Raw genomic sequence first — 17,462 nt, forward strand, 5'->3', positions numbered from 1 at the left:
TCTTAAAAATGCGGCCAACCATTGTAAGGAGAAATTCTGTTCACACTGCCTTCTGCTTGACTACTACTAATACAGTATTGTTAACTGAAAGTAGTTTCAGAAGCTAAGTGCTACATGCAAGCACTGTGTTTCTTGGTACTTCATTTGTGATTGGATGCAAATCTTTTTCTGGATTAAAGTCTTGCCATTTTGCTCTCTCTGAGCATTATCCTCCACTTCTACTTTATCCTTACTCTTTCTTTTAACCACAACACACATGTGCAATATATAAGTAAAATAATGCATTGAATGGAGACTGTGCATGGCACGAACCATTGTACCAATTCACGAGGCATCATAGAGTGCATATACAAGTGGCATCATATAGTTTTTTATATTGCCCAGTTAGCACACATTTTTACTGGTTGCTGTGCGAAAATAATTGTGTCCCTCCAATAACTGGAAGTTAAATGCATTGGACAATGTATACAATTTTCTGTTCATCATGCTAATATGTTCAAATTTTCCATTATATTCATATTAATCTCAAACTTACACTTTCCCATTTGCACATGCACACTCTTTTTTTATATACACATTAATTAATGCAAGAAGTTGTGTTTTGTAATTGTGTTCCTGACCTTCCATAAACTATTCCAACAAAAATCCTCTACTCCCTTTTATTGTATTTTCATACAAAAAAAATTTTAGCTGACTTTTGTGCAAATGTCTGTATGTTGGTTCATGGCTGTTTCATGAAGGTGATTGTGCATGCCTGGGTTTTTTTTTTAGAGATGAGGGAAAACAACCCAGAGCCATCAAAGGAAAACTGTGTTTGGAGAAGCCATGAGGATGAGCACTAAGATCATGATCAACAGGATGGAAATATAATGAACAGATTTTCTGCATTTTTAACCAATGCTGCCGACTACTGAATGCTCATATCCCCTTTTCATTTCTCAGTAATTCTATATCAAACTACTATAAGTGGGGAATGGCATTAGGAGTGAATTGATGCTTCAGAATTTTATAATGGGATTTGTTATTGACATGTTTGTATTATTTTTTGTTTAGAAGTTTAAAATATTTGTGGAATTCATTAATAATAATAATAATAATAATAATAATAATAATAATAATAATATAATTTATTATTTATACCCCGCCCATCTGGCTGGGTTTCCCTAGCCACTCTGGGCGGCTTCCAACAAAATATTAAAATACAATAGTCTGTCAAACATTAAAAGCTTCCCTAAACAAGGCTGCCTTTAGATGTCTCCTAAAAGTCTGGTAGTTGTTTTTCTCTTTGACATCTGTGGGAGGGTGTTCTACAGGGTGGGTGCCACCACTGAGAAGGCCCTCTGCCTGGTTCCCTGTAATTTGGCTTCTCGCAGTGAGGGAACCGCCAGAAGGCCCTCGGCACTGGACCTTTGAAAAGCATATGAAAACTGTAGAAATAAATATTACAATGTCATTTTGCTCAATGTAGTCCGGAATTCTGGAATCCATATTGCATGTAACAGTATTCAAGGATATTTGTTTTAGAACTCTTGTGCAGTGTTTTCTGAATTTGTTTCTTTTTACCGTATTTTTCGCTCTATAACACGCACCCGACCATAACACGCACGTAGCTTTTAGAGGAGGAAAATCCGTAGGCATGTCACCCGTAGGCATTCCCTCCATAACACGCACAGACATTTCCCCTTACTTTTTAGGCGGAAAAAAGTGAGTGTTATGGTGCAAAAAATACAGTATGTATCTTGCATTGCTTCTTGGACCCTTAACTCAGTAGTCTATGCTAGGATTACTTGTTTAGTACTAGTAGAATGGCTGTGCCTGTGTATTACACAGAAAGTACTCTACTCTCAAGTCTTCAGCTTGCTGACATAGAGGTTACATTTCCAGCCGCAGCTGTTGAGGTTGTGGAAATCTAATTAAATCAGTCAAGCAGAAACAGTGGAAATATGAATATTAAGATATGTCAGCATACAGAGGGAAAATAATAGCATTATAAGAGAAGTTTCTTTCAGTGTATATATACAGGGAGCCTCTGAATGAATGCAGTCCTAGGGCAACTTTACATGTGATTAACATGTTCTGATCTAAAAGGAGAGGTGTTGTGCCATGCTAAAAGCTAATTTACACTTTTGGGGAAAGCACATCATGTGACTCTTCTGGAACAGTTCTGAAAGCATGTCCCCCATGTTAAATTCCTTGTTTGTTGAAACTAGGTAAACCTTCCTGACATTCTAGCTTTGTATGGGCAGAATGTCTTCCACCTGGGGTCATAGATTTAAAGAGTTGGAAGTAAGCCCAACTCCCTGCAATTCAGGTATCTCAAATAGATCATACATGACAGACGACCATCCAACCTCTGCTTAAAAACCTCCAAGGAAGGAGAACCCACCATCTCTTGTGAGAGTCTGTTCCACTGTTGAACAGCTCTTACTTGTCATAAAGTTCTTGCTGAGGTTCATTCAGAATCTCATTATTTGTAACTTGGACACATTGGTTTGGATCCCAGCCTCTGGAGCAGAGGAAAACAAACCTGCTCCATCCTCCATATGACAACCTTTAGATATTTGAAGGCGGCAGTCATATCTCCTCTCAGCCTCTCTACCAGGCCAAACATACCCAACTCCCTCAACAGTTCTTCATAAGGCTTGGTTTTCAGATCTTTGATTGTCTTGGCCACCTTTCTGTGCATACGTTCCCAACTTGTCAATATCCTTTTTAAATGGTGGTGCCCAGAACTTGATACGGTACTCCAGGTGTGGTCTGACCAAAGCAGAATAGAGTGGTACTATGACTTCCCTTGATCTGGATACTAGACTTCTGTTGATGCAGCCTAGAATAGCATTAGCTGCTCCCCCCCCTTTTTTTTGCTGCTGCAGCAAAAATGATTCACTTTTCACATGCACTACTGACAAGACTAGTGTCCCTCATCTTAGATTTGTGGAGCTGGTTCTTCCTGCCTAAGCATAGAACCTTACATTATTATTATTATTATTATTATTATTATTATTATTATTATTTATTTCAGGGTGGCTAACACCAAATATATAATACATTAAAAACACAAAATCAAACAATTAGTTTAAAATACAATTCAAATCACATTTAAAACCAAAATAAAATTAAGTGGGAACCCACAAATCATAACCGTAGGGGTAAGGGATTAAAAGTTCACCAGGCCCAGCTGGTCCCATATGGGCTGACAGAAAGAACCAAGGAGACCACTTACTAACAGGGTGCCGTAGAAAGAAGGGGTCAGACTGGGCCCAGACCAAAGGCCTGGCAGAACAGCTCCATCTTGCAGGCCTTGCTGAAAAATGTCAAATCCCACATTGGCTTCCCCTCCCTGTGTAGTGGACAGTGCTGGACTAGGAGCTGGGAGACCCGGGTTCAAATCACCACTCGGCCATGAAGCCCTCTGGGTGACATTGGGTCAGTTGCGCTCTCAGCCTAACCTACTTCACAGAGTTGCGAGGATAAAATGGAGAGACGGAGAAGTGGGTACACCACCTTGCTTTCTTCGGAGAAAAGGTGTGATATAAATGTGATAGTAAAATAGTAGTGGTAATGCTACTGCTAATGAATTTGCAGTAATCCCATTGTGTTCCTGGTGAAAGCAGCAGATGTTGAGCTTTCTGTATGCTGGACTTAGTGCAGCTTAAAGCCAAATCTTTAGTGTGTGCTTCTTTTACTTGTAAGAAATATCCCTCCCAAAGTGCACCTGTGCTCAGGAAGAAAATAGTCTTAAGGAAGGTCCTTTCATCAGTTTCCTTTTAAGTGGCATTGTAATGTGTCTGTATACATTATGTATTGCCTTTGTTGACAAACACCTCACTATAATGAGAAATCATGAAGACGCCGATAAAACTGTCTTTAAAAGATATCAACCTAATTTCCTACAGTTGGATGGTGGGGCACAGATTCCTCATGTCCCAGAAGTGGCCAACTAAGAAAAATAACCCTAACACAAAAGACAAGCTATCCTGGTATCTTCATAGTAATAAATTAGATAAGGTTTGGGGGAACCCAAGCTATGCATTGTGAGAGTCCATGAAAAATAATCTTCATGTTTAATCCTGCTAGTTGCTAATCACATTGTATATGTTCCTCAGTTGTACACTACAGTGGTACCTTGGGTTAAGAACTTCATTCGTTCTGGAGGTCTGTTCTTAACCTGAGGTACCACTTTAGCTAATTGGGCCTCCCACTGCCGCCACACGATTTCTGTTCTCATCCTGAAGCAAAGTTTTTAACCTGTGGTACTATTTCTGGGTTAGCAGAGTCTGTAACCTGAAGCGTCTGTAACCTGAGGGGAACCATTGTATACACTTTTCCCCTGCTTAAGTGGTTTGTAGTAAGATATGTGTAGAATTTGATAAGTTTTCCTCTTCTTTTTTTGTAGTGCTTTGTGCCAAGAACCTTGCAAAAAAAGATTTCTTCAGTAAGTAGTTCTTATACAATTTTCCATTTTTTTGTATGCACCTTAAGCTATTATATTAATGGTAGGCCCATTTTTTACTCTTTGGGTGTCATTTCATGATAGTTTCTCAGGAGCCAGAGCCATAACTGTCTGAAAGTTATTTTGTACAGACTATGTAGCAGTGTGCTATGTGCTGCCCCTTCTCCGGTGAGCTAGTTTCCTAAAATTGGATCTTGACCCCGACAACCATGGACAAATAATTTTATTTCCGTCCACTCTTCCCTTCTTACTACTCTAACTCAGGAATGGCAGTGTAAGGCCTGGTAAATATCTGCTCTTGTGATATAGCAGTATCAAGTCACAGTGAATTAACATGAGAATTGGCTTGCTGTTTCAAATGCCCATGGTCAAACAGCCTCTTTCCTTGAAGGAGCTTGGTGTGACAGATGGAAACTCATACAATGAGGACTTGGGAATGTTGCCTTAGCTGTAACAACCCCTCACATTTCATGGAACAGAGATGGGGAGCTTAACAGCCCTCCATCTTCTATCAGTCCCAGCCAGAATAGTCAATGATCACAAATGATGAGAGTTGTAGTCCACAGACTCTGTGCTCCTGTCCCGAAATTTCAGTTTACTAATGAAGTGCTATTCTATGGAACTGTTTACATATCATGCTTTGGGGGGGGGATTCTTTCCCCCTACTTCCAAGTGGACAAAATCTTTTGCGGGGGAAAGCTTATGTTCTAAACACTGCTGCCAGTGCCAGCTAGTGAAACTGGTGCTATAGTTTCATTCCCCCACCACCCAGTGAAAGCAGTCTAGCTGTTGGGTAGCATTGTTCCTCCTGAATGGATCTTCATGGTGATTTTTTTCTTTTGATTCTTTCCAGGGCTTCCTGACCCATTTGCAAAGGTGGTGGTGGACGGTTCTGGTCAGTGCCACTCAACTGACACTGTGAAGAACACGCTAGATCCCAAGTGGAACCAACACTATGATCTGTGAGTTATCTGTTCTGTGAAGGGTAAATCACAGAATGGGTGTCGAGTCTGAAAAAGAAAGAGACTATCTTATGTCCAGCCTTATGTTCATCTGTTTATTAATTTTGAAATTTTATATCTCACCTTTCTGCCTTATGGCTGGGCTTCAAGGTAATTTTCTTTGTTGTTAGCCATCTTGCCATAAACAAGAGGTTTCTGAAATAGCAAGTAAGAAGGCAGTGGTGACTGAAACAGGTACAGTGCTCCAACTGCTGCTCTTACAAGGTTCTGCAGTGACTGCATGAGAAAGTATCCCCTCCCACATAAGATTTTGTTCCTGGTGCTGGAGCACTTCCTCTTGGGAACCGGCAGCATATAGTCTATATGACTCCTGGCTTTTCCTAGCAGCTGTTGCAGGGGAAGAGTGCATGTCTGCTCCCCAGGCATGAGTGCTATGGAGTCATGGCTCTGTTGATAACTTGCAAGTCTTCACTCTCCCAGGCATGCATTGAAATCTAAATACTCCAGCCAGGGCCCAAAGGACTGTTTTAAGTGTGCCTACGGGCTTGCGCATGCCTGGTGGATTTTTGTTTTGTTTTTGATTTTACTCTTCTTGAAGGAAAAGAGCCATATGTCATTTTGGAATATATTATTGAAAGTCCCTTCTGTTCAGAAACGGCTTGCCATAAGGGTTTTTTTACTTTTATTTTTAGAAACCCGATTACTCTTGGGTGCACAGAGTGAGTGACTCTTTGGAGCCTATCTATATACTGATAGCTTCACTTGTCCTGTCTAGTAAGATTAAACCCACAGTGTATTGATGGAGTCACTCTGCCTCCCTCCTTGAATTCTGTCTCCATACCCTAATGAGCTCGGCGCTCCCCAGTTTGTAATAAGGTTGTCTGTAATTAACAAGAGCTGCTGCATTATCACTTTAGCACGCTGTGTAAAATTATAGCCATCTAATGAATAATTACGTTTCTATATTTGATAAAGTTGCGACGTGACCAATGAATTATTAAAATGAGCTCGCTTTTCATGGACATAAATGCTATGCCATAGCAAAAAATAAACCTCAACCAAGTATCTTTCTCAAACTGATTATCCTAGATATGTTGGGAAATCGGATTCTATCACCATCAGTGTCTGGAACCACAAGAAAATACACAAAAAGCAGGGAGCTGGCTTCCTGGGGTGTGTTCGACTCCTTTCCAATGCCATCAGTAGGCTAAAAGATACTGGATGTAAGCATGTAATACTTACTCAGTGTTTGCTGTGATTGACAGTGACTTGTGTCTGAGTACTGAATGTCGATTGCCAGCTGAGTACACTCTTGGGTCAAGTTTTTTTTCCAATTGTTCATTTGCAGACCAGCGTTTGGATCTATGCAAACTAAACCCCACAGATACCGATGCAGTACGAGGCCAGATAGTGGGTAAGAGGAAAACATTCCTGTCTGCATAGATAACAAAAATAGTATCTCTTTCCTTCAGAGCCTTGGATATAGAGAGGTTCTCAAGTTCAAAAGTACTTTATGTGATGCTCTCTTCAGGATTGGCAGCTTCATCCAGTTCTAACTGTGTCTGCCTGGTGCTGATGGGGTTAGCAGCTTGGCATGTGCAAAACCTAAGAGTTGCTGGTTTCTAGGTTCTGAGCAAGCTTCAAGGTGTAGGCGCTACTCTAAGCTCAAGTGCTAGGGACTTTAAAAGTGTCTTCCCCACAGAAACTTCCCATCTTAAGATCTTTTTGTTGGAATGTCTCCTTTGTTGGAGATTCAAACCTAATCAAATATACGGAGAGTGCCCTCGCTCATGAATTCACTCCCATAGGAGACTTGCATAGCCTATTCACTTGCAGTTTTTAGAAAACAAAACTTTTAAAGTCACCTTGGGGCTTTTTAACATATGAAATGTTGTAGTATTGTGAGAATGTTCAGCGGCAGTTATAAAGCAGTAGACTTTATAACTGATAGTCTACTGCAGGCTTCTTCAACCTCGGCCCTCCAGATGTTTTGAGACTACAATTCCCATCATCCCTGACCACTGGTCCTGCTAGCTAGGGATCATGGGAGTTGTAGGCCAAAAACATCTGGAGGGCCAAGGTTGAGGAAGCCTGCAGTAGACTATCAATTATTCCAGGGTGAGTAGCTTGTCAGATCTCTCACTCCAGCTGCTCTGAGACAGGAAACTTCTTTCAGTGAGAAGCATGTAAATTTAGGGGGGCAGTGATTGGCAACTGGCTCTGCTCCAGCCACTGGGTGGGATTTGTTTTGTCCAATGTTAGTATGGTGTTAAACTTGCAAGTGAAGTTGCTGCATTCTGACTTTGATTGCATGCTCAGCATTCTGTAGGCTGTTGCTCTGTCTTGCTGTCTGGAAAGCATGTTTGGAAAACCATGGATGTGAGAAACTGTCTTTTTCTGAAAGAAGAAATGCATAACAGGCAAAAAAAAAGATGCTCCATTTTAGAATGCCGCCTAGTGGCAAATGTTCTGCTTTCCAACAGTTTTGAGAGGCAAATATCTGTTTATGCAGAATCCTTCACATTTTTATCCAAAGTAGAGTATTTCTTATTAGAAAAATATCAAAGCCTAGGTTATGTGTTATTTTTAATTTGTAGAAGTAGAAATAATTATTTGCACATTTAGCACATTTTGGATAGCAGAATTAGAGCGCAGCCCTATGTATGTATACTCAGGAGTAAACCACAATGAATTCAGTGAGACTTTGTCTCATTTAAGGATTGTAGCCTTAAACGGCTGTTTTCTTAAGGAGTGTCATATTATGATTTATGAATGACATTGTATCATCACAATATAAAAGTATAAGGCAGTAGCCAACTAAGTCATACCCTGGGTGGACTCGCTGAAGTCAACTGACGTAATTTAAGTCTACTGATTTCAGTGGGTCTGCTCTGAGTCTGTGTATTATCCATAATAACTCTAAAAACACCAATCGAAATATTTGGGGTGTTTACTGTTGTAAGGAGGGGTGAAATCTTGAATATGCACGTGGATTATTAAAAAGTGTAGGAATGCTTGCCAATTGAATGAAGCCTCTCCATTGTGTTCCTTGCATTTTAACTGGGGTTGAATAGGTTTTTGCACCTATGGATTTTAATCATGGCTTTCATTTCTTTTTCTCATTCCAGTCAGCTTACAGACACGGGACAGGATAGGCACAGGAGGGTCTGTTGTAGATTGCAGGGGGCTGCTGGAGAATGAAGGGTAGGTATTTCATTTCCTAGTGGAATCCCCTGGATCTCCTGATTCATAGTCATCTTACTCAGTTAAATGAATGAATAAGATCTGTATTTTTGTTCTGGAGCATGTTAATTGTTAAGTAAACTTTTTTTAAAAAAATGGAAGGAGTCAAAATCTCATTGATTTTGTTAGCTAGGAGTTCATTCTTAAGGTCTGCAAGTGAAACACAAAATGGGGACTAGCAATCAGGCCAACCTAATCACCCTTGGTCAACTGTAAAAAGCAGGGAAGGTTGACTCTGGAAGGGCTGCATCTTTGCCTTCACCCTGGTATAACTCATCCTGCTCTGCTCACAAGTGACTGTCTCCCCTTGTCACAATATTGAATCCAGAACAGAGGTTTCATGGCTGACTCCTGGCAGAATTGTGGCACAGAAAGCTGGAAGACAAGTGTAGGAACTTTCTCCAGCCCCTTGTTAGAGGAGATCTGCTTAGTGCCTTCAAGACACTCTTACCTTGACATAAGCCTTCTGAGACTGTCTTTTTCAGTGATGATCTATGCTTGAAGTCCAGTTATTTCCCTGAATGAAATTCCCCTAACATTCTCTTAGGCTTGTGTGAAATTTTCTAACTTTATGAGCCTCCCTTATTTCAGAACGGTTTACGAAGACTCAGGACCTGGAAGGCCACTGAGCTGTTACATGGAGGAGCCAGCGCCATACACAGACAGCACTGGAGCTGCTGGAGGAGGGAATTGTAGATTTGTGGAATCCCCCAGTCAGGACCAGACACTCCAGGTGCAGCGTTTACGGACTCCTGATGTGAGAGGCCATGTACAAACCCCCCAAAATAGGCCACATGGTCATCAGTCCCCATCGCCTGACTTGCCTGAAGGCTATGGTAAGAGGAGCAATCTCTGATACATGTCCTAAGAAATTCTGTTTGCGTGCATTTGCATGCTCTTCAGGCCAGAGGAGACATTTTCATCCAGTGCAGGAAAGCAAAGTTAAGATTGGGTTTTCAGAAAACTCATCTGGTCTGCAGAGAGGGTAGCTCTGAAATGTTGTTGACTGCATTTAAATCTTTGGTATGCAGTGGAGAGTTCAAGTGGTTGTGGGGTTGGGGTGTTCAGTATCTGTAGAGCTCCGTCTCCCAGTCCTCCCCCCCATCTAATTTCCCTTCTTGCCCTTATTTGCAGCAAGGAGTTTCTGGTTTCTGCGCAGCACTTTGGATCTCATCTGCTGTCATTATATTCCAAATTAAGTCATTTGAGAGAACATAGATTTCTTGCACGATTCTACCTTGATTGTGCAATGTAACTGACCCCCACCCTCAAACACAAGTACATATACACACAGTAAAGGAAGTTATGAGAGAAAGTAGGGTCTGGTGAACTCTTAACCACCACTCTTTATTTTTGTACCTCTTTCATTCCATGTGAAACTGGGGCACTTGTCCAAGTGACACAGTTTAGCCTAAATACATTAAAAATATTATTGTCTAGAGAAAACTCTGTTCTAGGTTACTAAAGTGCAAATACAGTGGTGCCCCGCAAGACGAATGCCTCGCAAGATGGAAACCCCGCTAGACGAAAGGGTTTTCCATTTTGGAGGTGCTTCGCAAAACGAATTTCCTATGGGCTTGCTTCGCAAGACGACAGTGTCTTGCGAGTTCCTGCTGGTTTTTTCCCCTCCCCCCTTTTTCTAAGCCGCTTATCAGCTGATCCGATCAGCAGATAAGCCGCTAAAAGCCGCTAATAGCGCTAATAGTGCTAATCTGCTAATCTGTCAATGGGCTTGCTTCGCAAGACGAAAAAAACAAAAAAAACGCTAGACGAAGAGAATCACAGAACGGATTCTTTTCGTCTTGCGAGGCACCACTGTAGCTTTTAATTGACCAGCTTGGGCAGCTGTATTATGAGCAATATATCTTGCCTGCTTCAAGCGTCTGTGGGCAACCTGCCATGTGGCTGCCCAAGTAGCAAAGGCCGAAGCAGTTTTACATTGCTCCTGGACCAGTGCAGAAGGTCCCAAGGGCATAGCAACCTGAACTCCTGCCTGTCTCCTGTGCAGTGCTGCTTTCTGCTCCCCAGCTTAGCCAGCCAGACCAAGGGGTGCAGGGAGCATGTATTGCTGAAGTGGCACAGCCTCATGCCTCCCCAAGCCGGCCTGAGCTTTAAAACCACCCTGTCAACTATATTCAGTTTTTTTCTTGGAACTCCCCCCGGTCTGTCTTGCTAGTTGTAAGTTTCCCTTTTAAGCACATTTTCTGATTTCTTCATGAAGGTGTGGTTTGTTTTCCTTGGTTTTCCTTTTTGAGGTGGCGGGGTGAGTGAGTGGGTTTCATTATATACTGGTCTGTAGTCAACAGGTATTATGACAGCACTGTTGGTGTTATATTCTGTCATTTACTGCCTGCTGGCAAGTATATATATATATATTTGGATCAGGGGGCTGGGATAACTAGTGGGAAGCAGAAAGGGAGTGTGGATGCTTTGCATGTCCCAAGACAAATGAAATCATTTTAGTAGATGCGCAGTTTTTCCCCCAGTTGTTGCTCCATTGGCCATACTGGCTGGGGTTGCTGGGAGTTGTAGTCCAGCAACATTTGGAGGTCACCAGGTTGTACAAAGCTGATGTAGCAGCTGCTCCCCAGAGTGTCAGATGCTTACACGGGGCATACACACATTCACTGGTAACTATTAGCTGTCTTCCAAAGGTTCATGTCTCTTCACCCCCTTCCCGTCGCCCGGTAGATCTGTGTGAAAAAGCAAATGGCCTTGCAGAATGGAGATGGTTCCTTGAGAGCCTTCTACAAAGGGAGCTGTGCATAGGGAGCCACAACACCTCATGTCCATAGTAATTGTTCATCTTAAAGCCTATGGAAATAATCGTGAACAAAGAAGTGTCTTTCTGGATCGATATGGGATGGTATAGGTGAGGTGAACTGGAATTGGGTGGGTGACAAAAATGGTAAGCTCTTTTTGTGAACATGTAAGCTGTGTCAAGTATCTGATGCAGTTCTTTGTATTGCTGTTTCTTTTTACTCATAACTAGGGCAAATAGTACATTTTAAGTAATGCTATATACAGCTGCTTTTAAGCTTTAGCTGAGCTTTCGCAGATATTTTGTTGTTGCACAGTTTTTCCTTTGGACTGCTCACTGTAGCATCTTTTCCCTATCTTTGTAGAACAAAGGACAACAGTACAGGGACAAGTTTACTTTTTACATACACAAACTGGTGTTAGCACATGGCATGACCCCAGGATACCAAGGTATGTATGGCAGTCTTGAGTTCATCTGGGTTTGGGCAGGTAGCTTGTACCTGTGTTTGGGGAAAAAATACACTTCAGATAGTTCCTTATAAAGCCTCATACTTAGGGGGGGGGGAAATGTTATTTCTATATAAGTTAGGGTTTGTTAACCAAAAATTGATGCCCTTTATCGTTCCCCCCCTCCCAGCACCTCAGAGTTCCTCATGTTTTTTCTAAGATAAATGTTAGTGTTAAGCTTAAATATGTATGTTTAAATTGTTCTTTTGCTTTTCATAGAGACCTTAACAGTGTGAATTGTGATGAACTTGGACCTCTACCACCAGGTTGGGAAGTTAGAAGTACAGTGTCGGGAAGAATATATTTTGTAGATCATAATAACAGAACCACACAATTCACAGACCCAAGACTGCATCACATCATGAAGTAAGAAAGCAGTGTGTTGCCATGTGCTTCTGTGGCTCAGAATCATAACAGCTGACCCAGCAGCACAAGCGGAGCAAGCGCAGTGGGGCTACATGGGCAAAGAAAATTTCAGTACTAAAATAATTTGTTTTCCCCCAGAGAGGGATGTTGCAAGCTGATTCCTGCCCGCAAGGCCAAATGCTTGATGAAAGTAGAGTAGAATCCAAAGAACAACGCAACATGCAAATGAGTTTCACTGTGCCCCTCCCCCACTGCACTACATTCCAATTTACTTTTGAAACTGAGAGGGCTTTGATATGTGCTGATATGTAGTAATGTAGCCGCCTGCTGCCTGCTCTTGACTGGCAGTGGCTGTTTGGGTCTCTTTCCCATCCTGTTTAATTTGAAGGTTCCAGGCTTTGCTAGCCAACCCCGCCCAGGCCTTTATTTCATAAAATTTATATACTGCTCAATTGTAAAAAAACAACCCTTCAAACCTTATATATCCCTTTGCCAGTGAGGTGCCCCCGCTTCTATTAAACAGTTCTCCTGGGCCGCCTTCCACCCATGCTTATTGCTTGCTTGCTCACCTGCCTGCCAGACGTGCCTCAAATTGGATCGGTGTGGCTGCTACATGACAACAGCCTTACACACACACACACAAACACACCCTTACCTGTATCTTCCTATATACATAAAAATGTGCTCTGCAACTGAACTCGTATCAGTGGGTGGGTGGCTCATTTGATCTACATTATGAACACCTATGATGAAGGGAAAGTTTGTTTAATGCAAAAGCTTGCTTCCATGGTCTCAAACATATACTGGTCTGATGAAAGCCATTGCTTCATTTTCATTTTAGCTTTTGATTTCTGAATAGCTGATCTGAAGTTTCATTTAACTGCCTGCTTCTGTGTTCCATAGTGGACACAGGAGTATTTGTGCTTTTGAAATAAGTACAAAACTGCATGTCACATAATGAAGTAAGATTTGTTGAGTTGGCTCCAGTTGTTCATTGTGTTACATGAGGGTTTTTGCAGTGTAACTATAGCTCTAAATATGGACCTGGAGAAGCATAGTTCCACTACTACAAGTAAAGAAGTACGAATGCTAGTATTATGGAGGTATAAAAATATTTGATGCATGTTGCTATTGTCTTGAAAGCCAATATATGGTAGCATAAATGAGTTAAAGCTACTACAGGAGACACTTTTTTATTTGCTGCAACAGACTATACCTTTGTGTAATCAATTTCCTTATCTAGTTCTTTATAAGTTATGAAAAGTTTGTCTAATCTTGTTTCCTGATACTGATTTCTTTTATTTCATAAAATTTATACATCGCTTATTGTAAAAAAAAACCTTTCAAAATGGTTTACCAAAAGAATAAAACAGTTAAAAAAAGTTAATGAACAATAATTCAAAGAATTAAAGCCAGCAGTAACTAAAAACAGATCAAAACCCGCACCAACGTTCTAGATACTGATGTCAAGAGACTATGTGGCTTCCCACTGTAGTGGCAATCCTCCCTTCTTCATTCCCTTTTGAGAGTAATCTTCTCACCTTTCCCTCCAGTCACCAATGCCAACTAAAAGAGCCCAACCAGCCTTTGCCAGTGCCGAGTGAGGGATCATTGGAAGACAGCGAGGAGTTGCCTGCCCAGAGATACGAGCGAGACTTGGTGCAGAAGCTCAAGATCCTCAGGCATGAGCTCTCCCTCCAGCAACCCCAAGCTGGCCACTGCCGCATCGAAGTGTCGAGGGAAGAAATATTTGAGGTATGTCGATCTGTGTCTAAGATAGTGGGAGGTTTAGCCTTTCCATTGCATCTATGTAATGGCTATGGATTTCTGCAGATGCAGCTTATCATAAATGCTGCCCCTGTGAGGCCTAAAGATATAATGAAAGCCATTAGAATGAATCACAAAGTGAACCTAATGTCAAATGATGTTAAATTTGAGATAAAAAATCACTGTTCAGCAGCTATAAGGAAGGTTTGCCATTCTAAACACAGCTAAAATTTCCTGAGGGCTATGACTTAAGCAGTGGTGCAAGAAGGGCACCTCTAGATATCCCCTAGATATGTGAAGAGTAGCTACTGTTGAAAAAGTGTTCATTTCCTGAGAGTATACTTCTGTTTCTTACTACAGGAATCATACCGGCAGATAATGAAGATGAGGCCAAAAGATCTAAAGAAGAGACTGATGGTGAAATTTCGAGGAGAAGAAGGCTTGGATTATGGTGGAGTGGCAAGGTGAAAGACAAGTTCTTAAAATGGCATGTACTGGGCAAAGGAAGCCCTCCAAATATTGCAGAGAAAAAATCAAAGGAACATTTTATCAAACCCACGAATGATGTCAGCCTTAGCATGTAATGCTACAATTTACCAAGGTTTGGCATTACAAGGGCCAGCCTTTACAAGGCCTTGGGCTTGATCCAGCAGCATGGTCCTATTTGCCCCCTTTCCCCAAGCTGGGCAGGGGGCTGTGCCTCTGCACCTTGTCCCCTCAACAGGCTGGAGCAGCAAGTGACCCCTTCTGCCCCCTGCCCTGCTTAAAATAATGGCGGCCTCGTTCCACCCAGGAGAGATGGCCTCTTAATAGCTAATGTGCAGTGTCTGGCAGAAGAGGAAGCCTACTGAGACAGAAAGGTGGGGTGTTAATAAATGTAAGCATTGTTTTTAAAAATATTGAAATAGTAACAAATCAAGTTTTTGAATTTCCATGGATTCAGAAAGATTAAAAGCTATGGAGATGTGAACATTGACAGCTTCTGCCTTTAAGACAGGTTCTGTGGTGTTTGAAAGCTTGTACGTTCTTGCTCTCCTCCATATGTCATATTTTAATGCCATTGCTCTTCAGATCAACACAGAATTAAAGGTTTTAAAATTTAGTACTTCTTGATTTTGCCCTCACATTTGGAAGTTGCGCTTTTTAATGGTATGTTTTTTATGAAATACTCAGTGGTTCTAGAATCCAGTGCTTTATGAAACTGTCTCCTGAATAACTAGACACACAACAATCATTTCCTTCCTTCTAAATTAAAAATAATTTTCGGAAAGATGCCAGAAATCAAGAGTCCTATGTGTTCCTATAAAAGTATATGCCACAATGTTAGCCTTTAAGGGAGACTTTCTCAATCTCTGGCCCCAGATGTTGAATTACAACTCCTATCATCCATAGCCAGCAGGGGCAGCAGTTAAGGATGAGGGGAGTGGTAGCCCAACAACACCTGGGAACCCCAAGGTGAGAAAGGACAACATAATATATCCACTTCTCTAAATTGCTATAATAGTTTTTGAAGATGTTTTGCATTCTCTTTATCTTAACTTGGATATAACCCTCTGGCATCTGAGGGTTGCAATCAATGTTAGTTTTACTTAGAGTAGACTCAGTGAAATGGACATAATTAATGTAGGTCCATTAATTTCAATGGGGCTACTGTGAGTAGAGCTTGGACACAATCTTTTGCATTGCGCTGCTCCTGGTGATAGGTCTGTGTCTGATCCAGGGATCTGATTGTAATGCTGATTCCTCTCTTGCATCCGAGTTGGGAAGCTCTTCCAAGGGCTGAGTGTGCCAGTGACTAAAATTGCCCTGAGTAAGACTTTTCTTTTGTCTAACTCCAGTGATACATTCTCTGATCTTAAATTCTCTAGACAAAATTCTTGTTGTCTGGAGCGCTTCCCTTTTGACCTCTCCCTTGTCATCACTGGCGTGTTGCAAGAGTTTATCTTGTCTGTGCTTTATATCTGTCTAGACGGCTGCTGAATGCTCTAGCACAGCCTATTCAAATGCCTCCATTTAGCTTCAGGGGGACCCATGTTGTGCAATAAACCCACAGTTACCCCAGGTAGAAACTCTCAACATATCATCACAGAAACCAGGCAGTCACCAAAGTATTTCCAGAAACTAAGTTCCTGTAGAATTCCCTTTGTTTAGCAGCTTCCTCTTCACCAGTCACATGATCAAAACTATCTGGAGTGTCCTTTTGTATCCTTTTAGTTGTGTTTACAAGAACAAATACGCACCCCTGGATAAAAGTCATATTGAAGAAAATTGTAGATGTGCCTTATGGGGAATAAGATTCTATTTTGTATGTGGAGAGAGAGAGAGAGGGAGAGAGAGAGAGAGATACAATGATTTGGTAATGTTTACATTGTTAAGTTTTGATAACTTGCATTTCTGGAAATTACATGTTAAACAGAACTTACATTTGGATTATCTTGGAGGTGTTCTTTGCAAGTTGCTTTGTAGCAGTCATTGGCTACGGACAATTAAAAAATCTAGAGACAGACACACAAAAGTACAAAAAGATATGCAGTACCATTATATTGCTGTCTTCAGCTCTAATCAAGATTATTTTGCTTAATCATATTAGGTAACCATCCTTCTATTGATTTTTAGGAGCTTGCTCTCATCTTGCTGCCAAAACAATATTTTAGAAACGTGTTAATTTACAGAATAGAAAACAAACTCTTACCTGACTTCCTATATAAACTTAGGTGAGATTTTAGAGTTGGAAGGGACCCCTAAGGGACATCCAGCCCAACCCCCTTCAATGCAGGAATCTCAACTAAAGCATCCTTGACAGTCTTACGTCCAAACCGGCACTTGTGGTTTCAATCCAAAACAAATCACTATCATTATCTGGAGCCAAGGTTTGTTCTTGGCTTTCCGGTCATGACTCATTTGGAAAGAAACGGTGAGTGCTACTTTGAGCCTAACACTGAGCTAGCTGGTCCCTGGTTGTTTCCCCACAGATTAGCGGAAGTACACAGCAAGGTCTCTCTAGCTGTCTGCACCAGCATGCAGCTCACGGTCATTATGGTTTAAGCAAACGACACAGCTTGACAGAGCCAATGAAGCCAGCTTGAAAAGAATGCCTGGTTGTGTCTAATGGTGCATTAATAAAAGGATACTTGGTTATGGAAAGTGACCCAATTTTCTGTCCACTATAGTCACATTGAGCGTTAACCAAAGAGTTCTGTGAAACAAATGAGTGCTTGTACTCTTTTCTTTCCCAGTAGAAGTTGATCAAAGGAACAGGCTTGTCCTAATTTGCCTCCTTACATTGCACCGAGTCTAGATTCTCTCCCACCCCGACCCTCTTTTTTGTAGAAGTCACAATCTGTATCAAATGAGTAATGGATCCACACGTTACTGGGTGGGGTAAGCTTTAACTCCACCATCCA

At 41.4% G+C, this 17,462-nt stretch overlaps 1 protein-coding gene across 4 annotated transcripts in view; it reads left to right on the top strand.

Moving 5' to 3' along the window:
- SMURF1 (SMAD specific E3 ubiquitin protein ligase 1) overlaps positions 1-17,462 on the top strand; it is a 50,688-nt gene that overhangs the window by 22,735 nt on the left and 10,491 nt on the right. For 2 of the 4 annotated variants that reach the window (XM_083474728.1, XM_083474729.1), the window contains exons 2-11: positions 4,397-4,435; positions 5,307-5,415; positions 6,505-6,638; positions 6,764-6,829; positions 8,544-8,619; positions 9,250-9,494; positions 11,784-11,868; positions 12,145-12,291; positions 13,845-14,046; positions 14,419-14,522. In XM_083474728.1, the coding sequence (XP_083330854.1) occupies positions 4,397-4,435; positions 5,307-5,415; positions 6,505-6,638; positions 6,764-6,829; positions 8,544-8,619; positions 9,250-9,494; positions 11,784-11,868; positions 12,145-12,291; positions 13,845-14,046; positions 14,419-14,522 (1,207 nt within the window). The remainder of the gene's footprint in view (positions 1-4,396; positions 4,436-5,306; positions 5,416-6,504; positions 6,639-6,763; positions 6,830-8,543; positions 8,620-9,249; positions 9,495-11,783; positions 11,869-12,144; positions 12,292-13,844; positions 14,047-14,418; positions 14,523-17,462) is intronic. The other 2 variants (XM_083474730.1, XM_083474731.1) reach the window with 1 other exon arrangement.

The sequence above is a fragment of the Podarcis liolepis genome (genome assembly GCF_965112155.1).
Source record: "Podarcis liolepis genome assembly, chromosome: 14".
Classification (NCBI taxonomy): domain Eukaryota; kingdom Metazoa; phylum Chordata; class Lepidosauria; order Squamata; family Lacertidae; genus Podarcis; species Podarcis liolepis.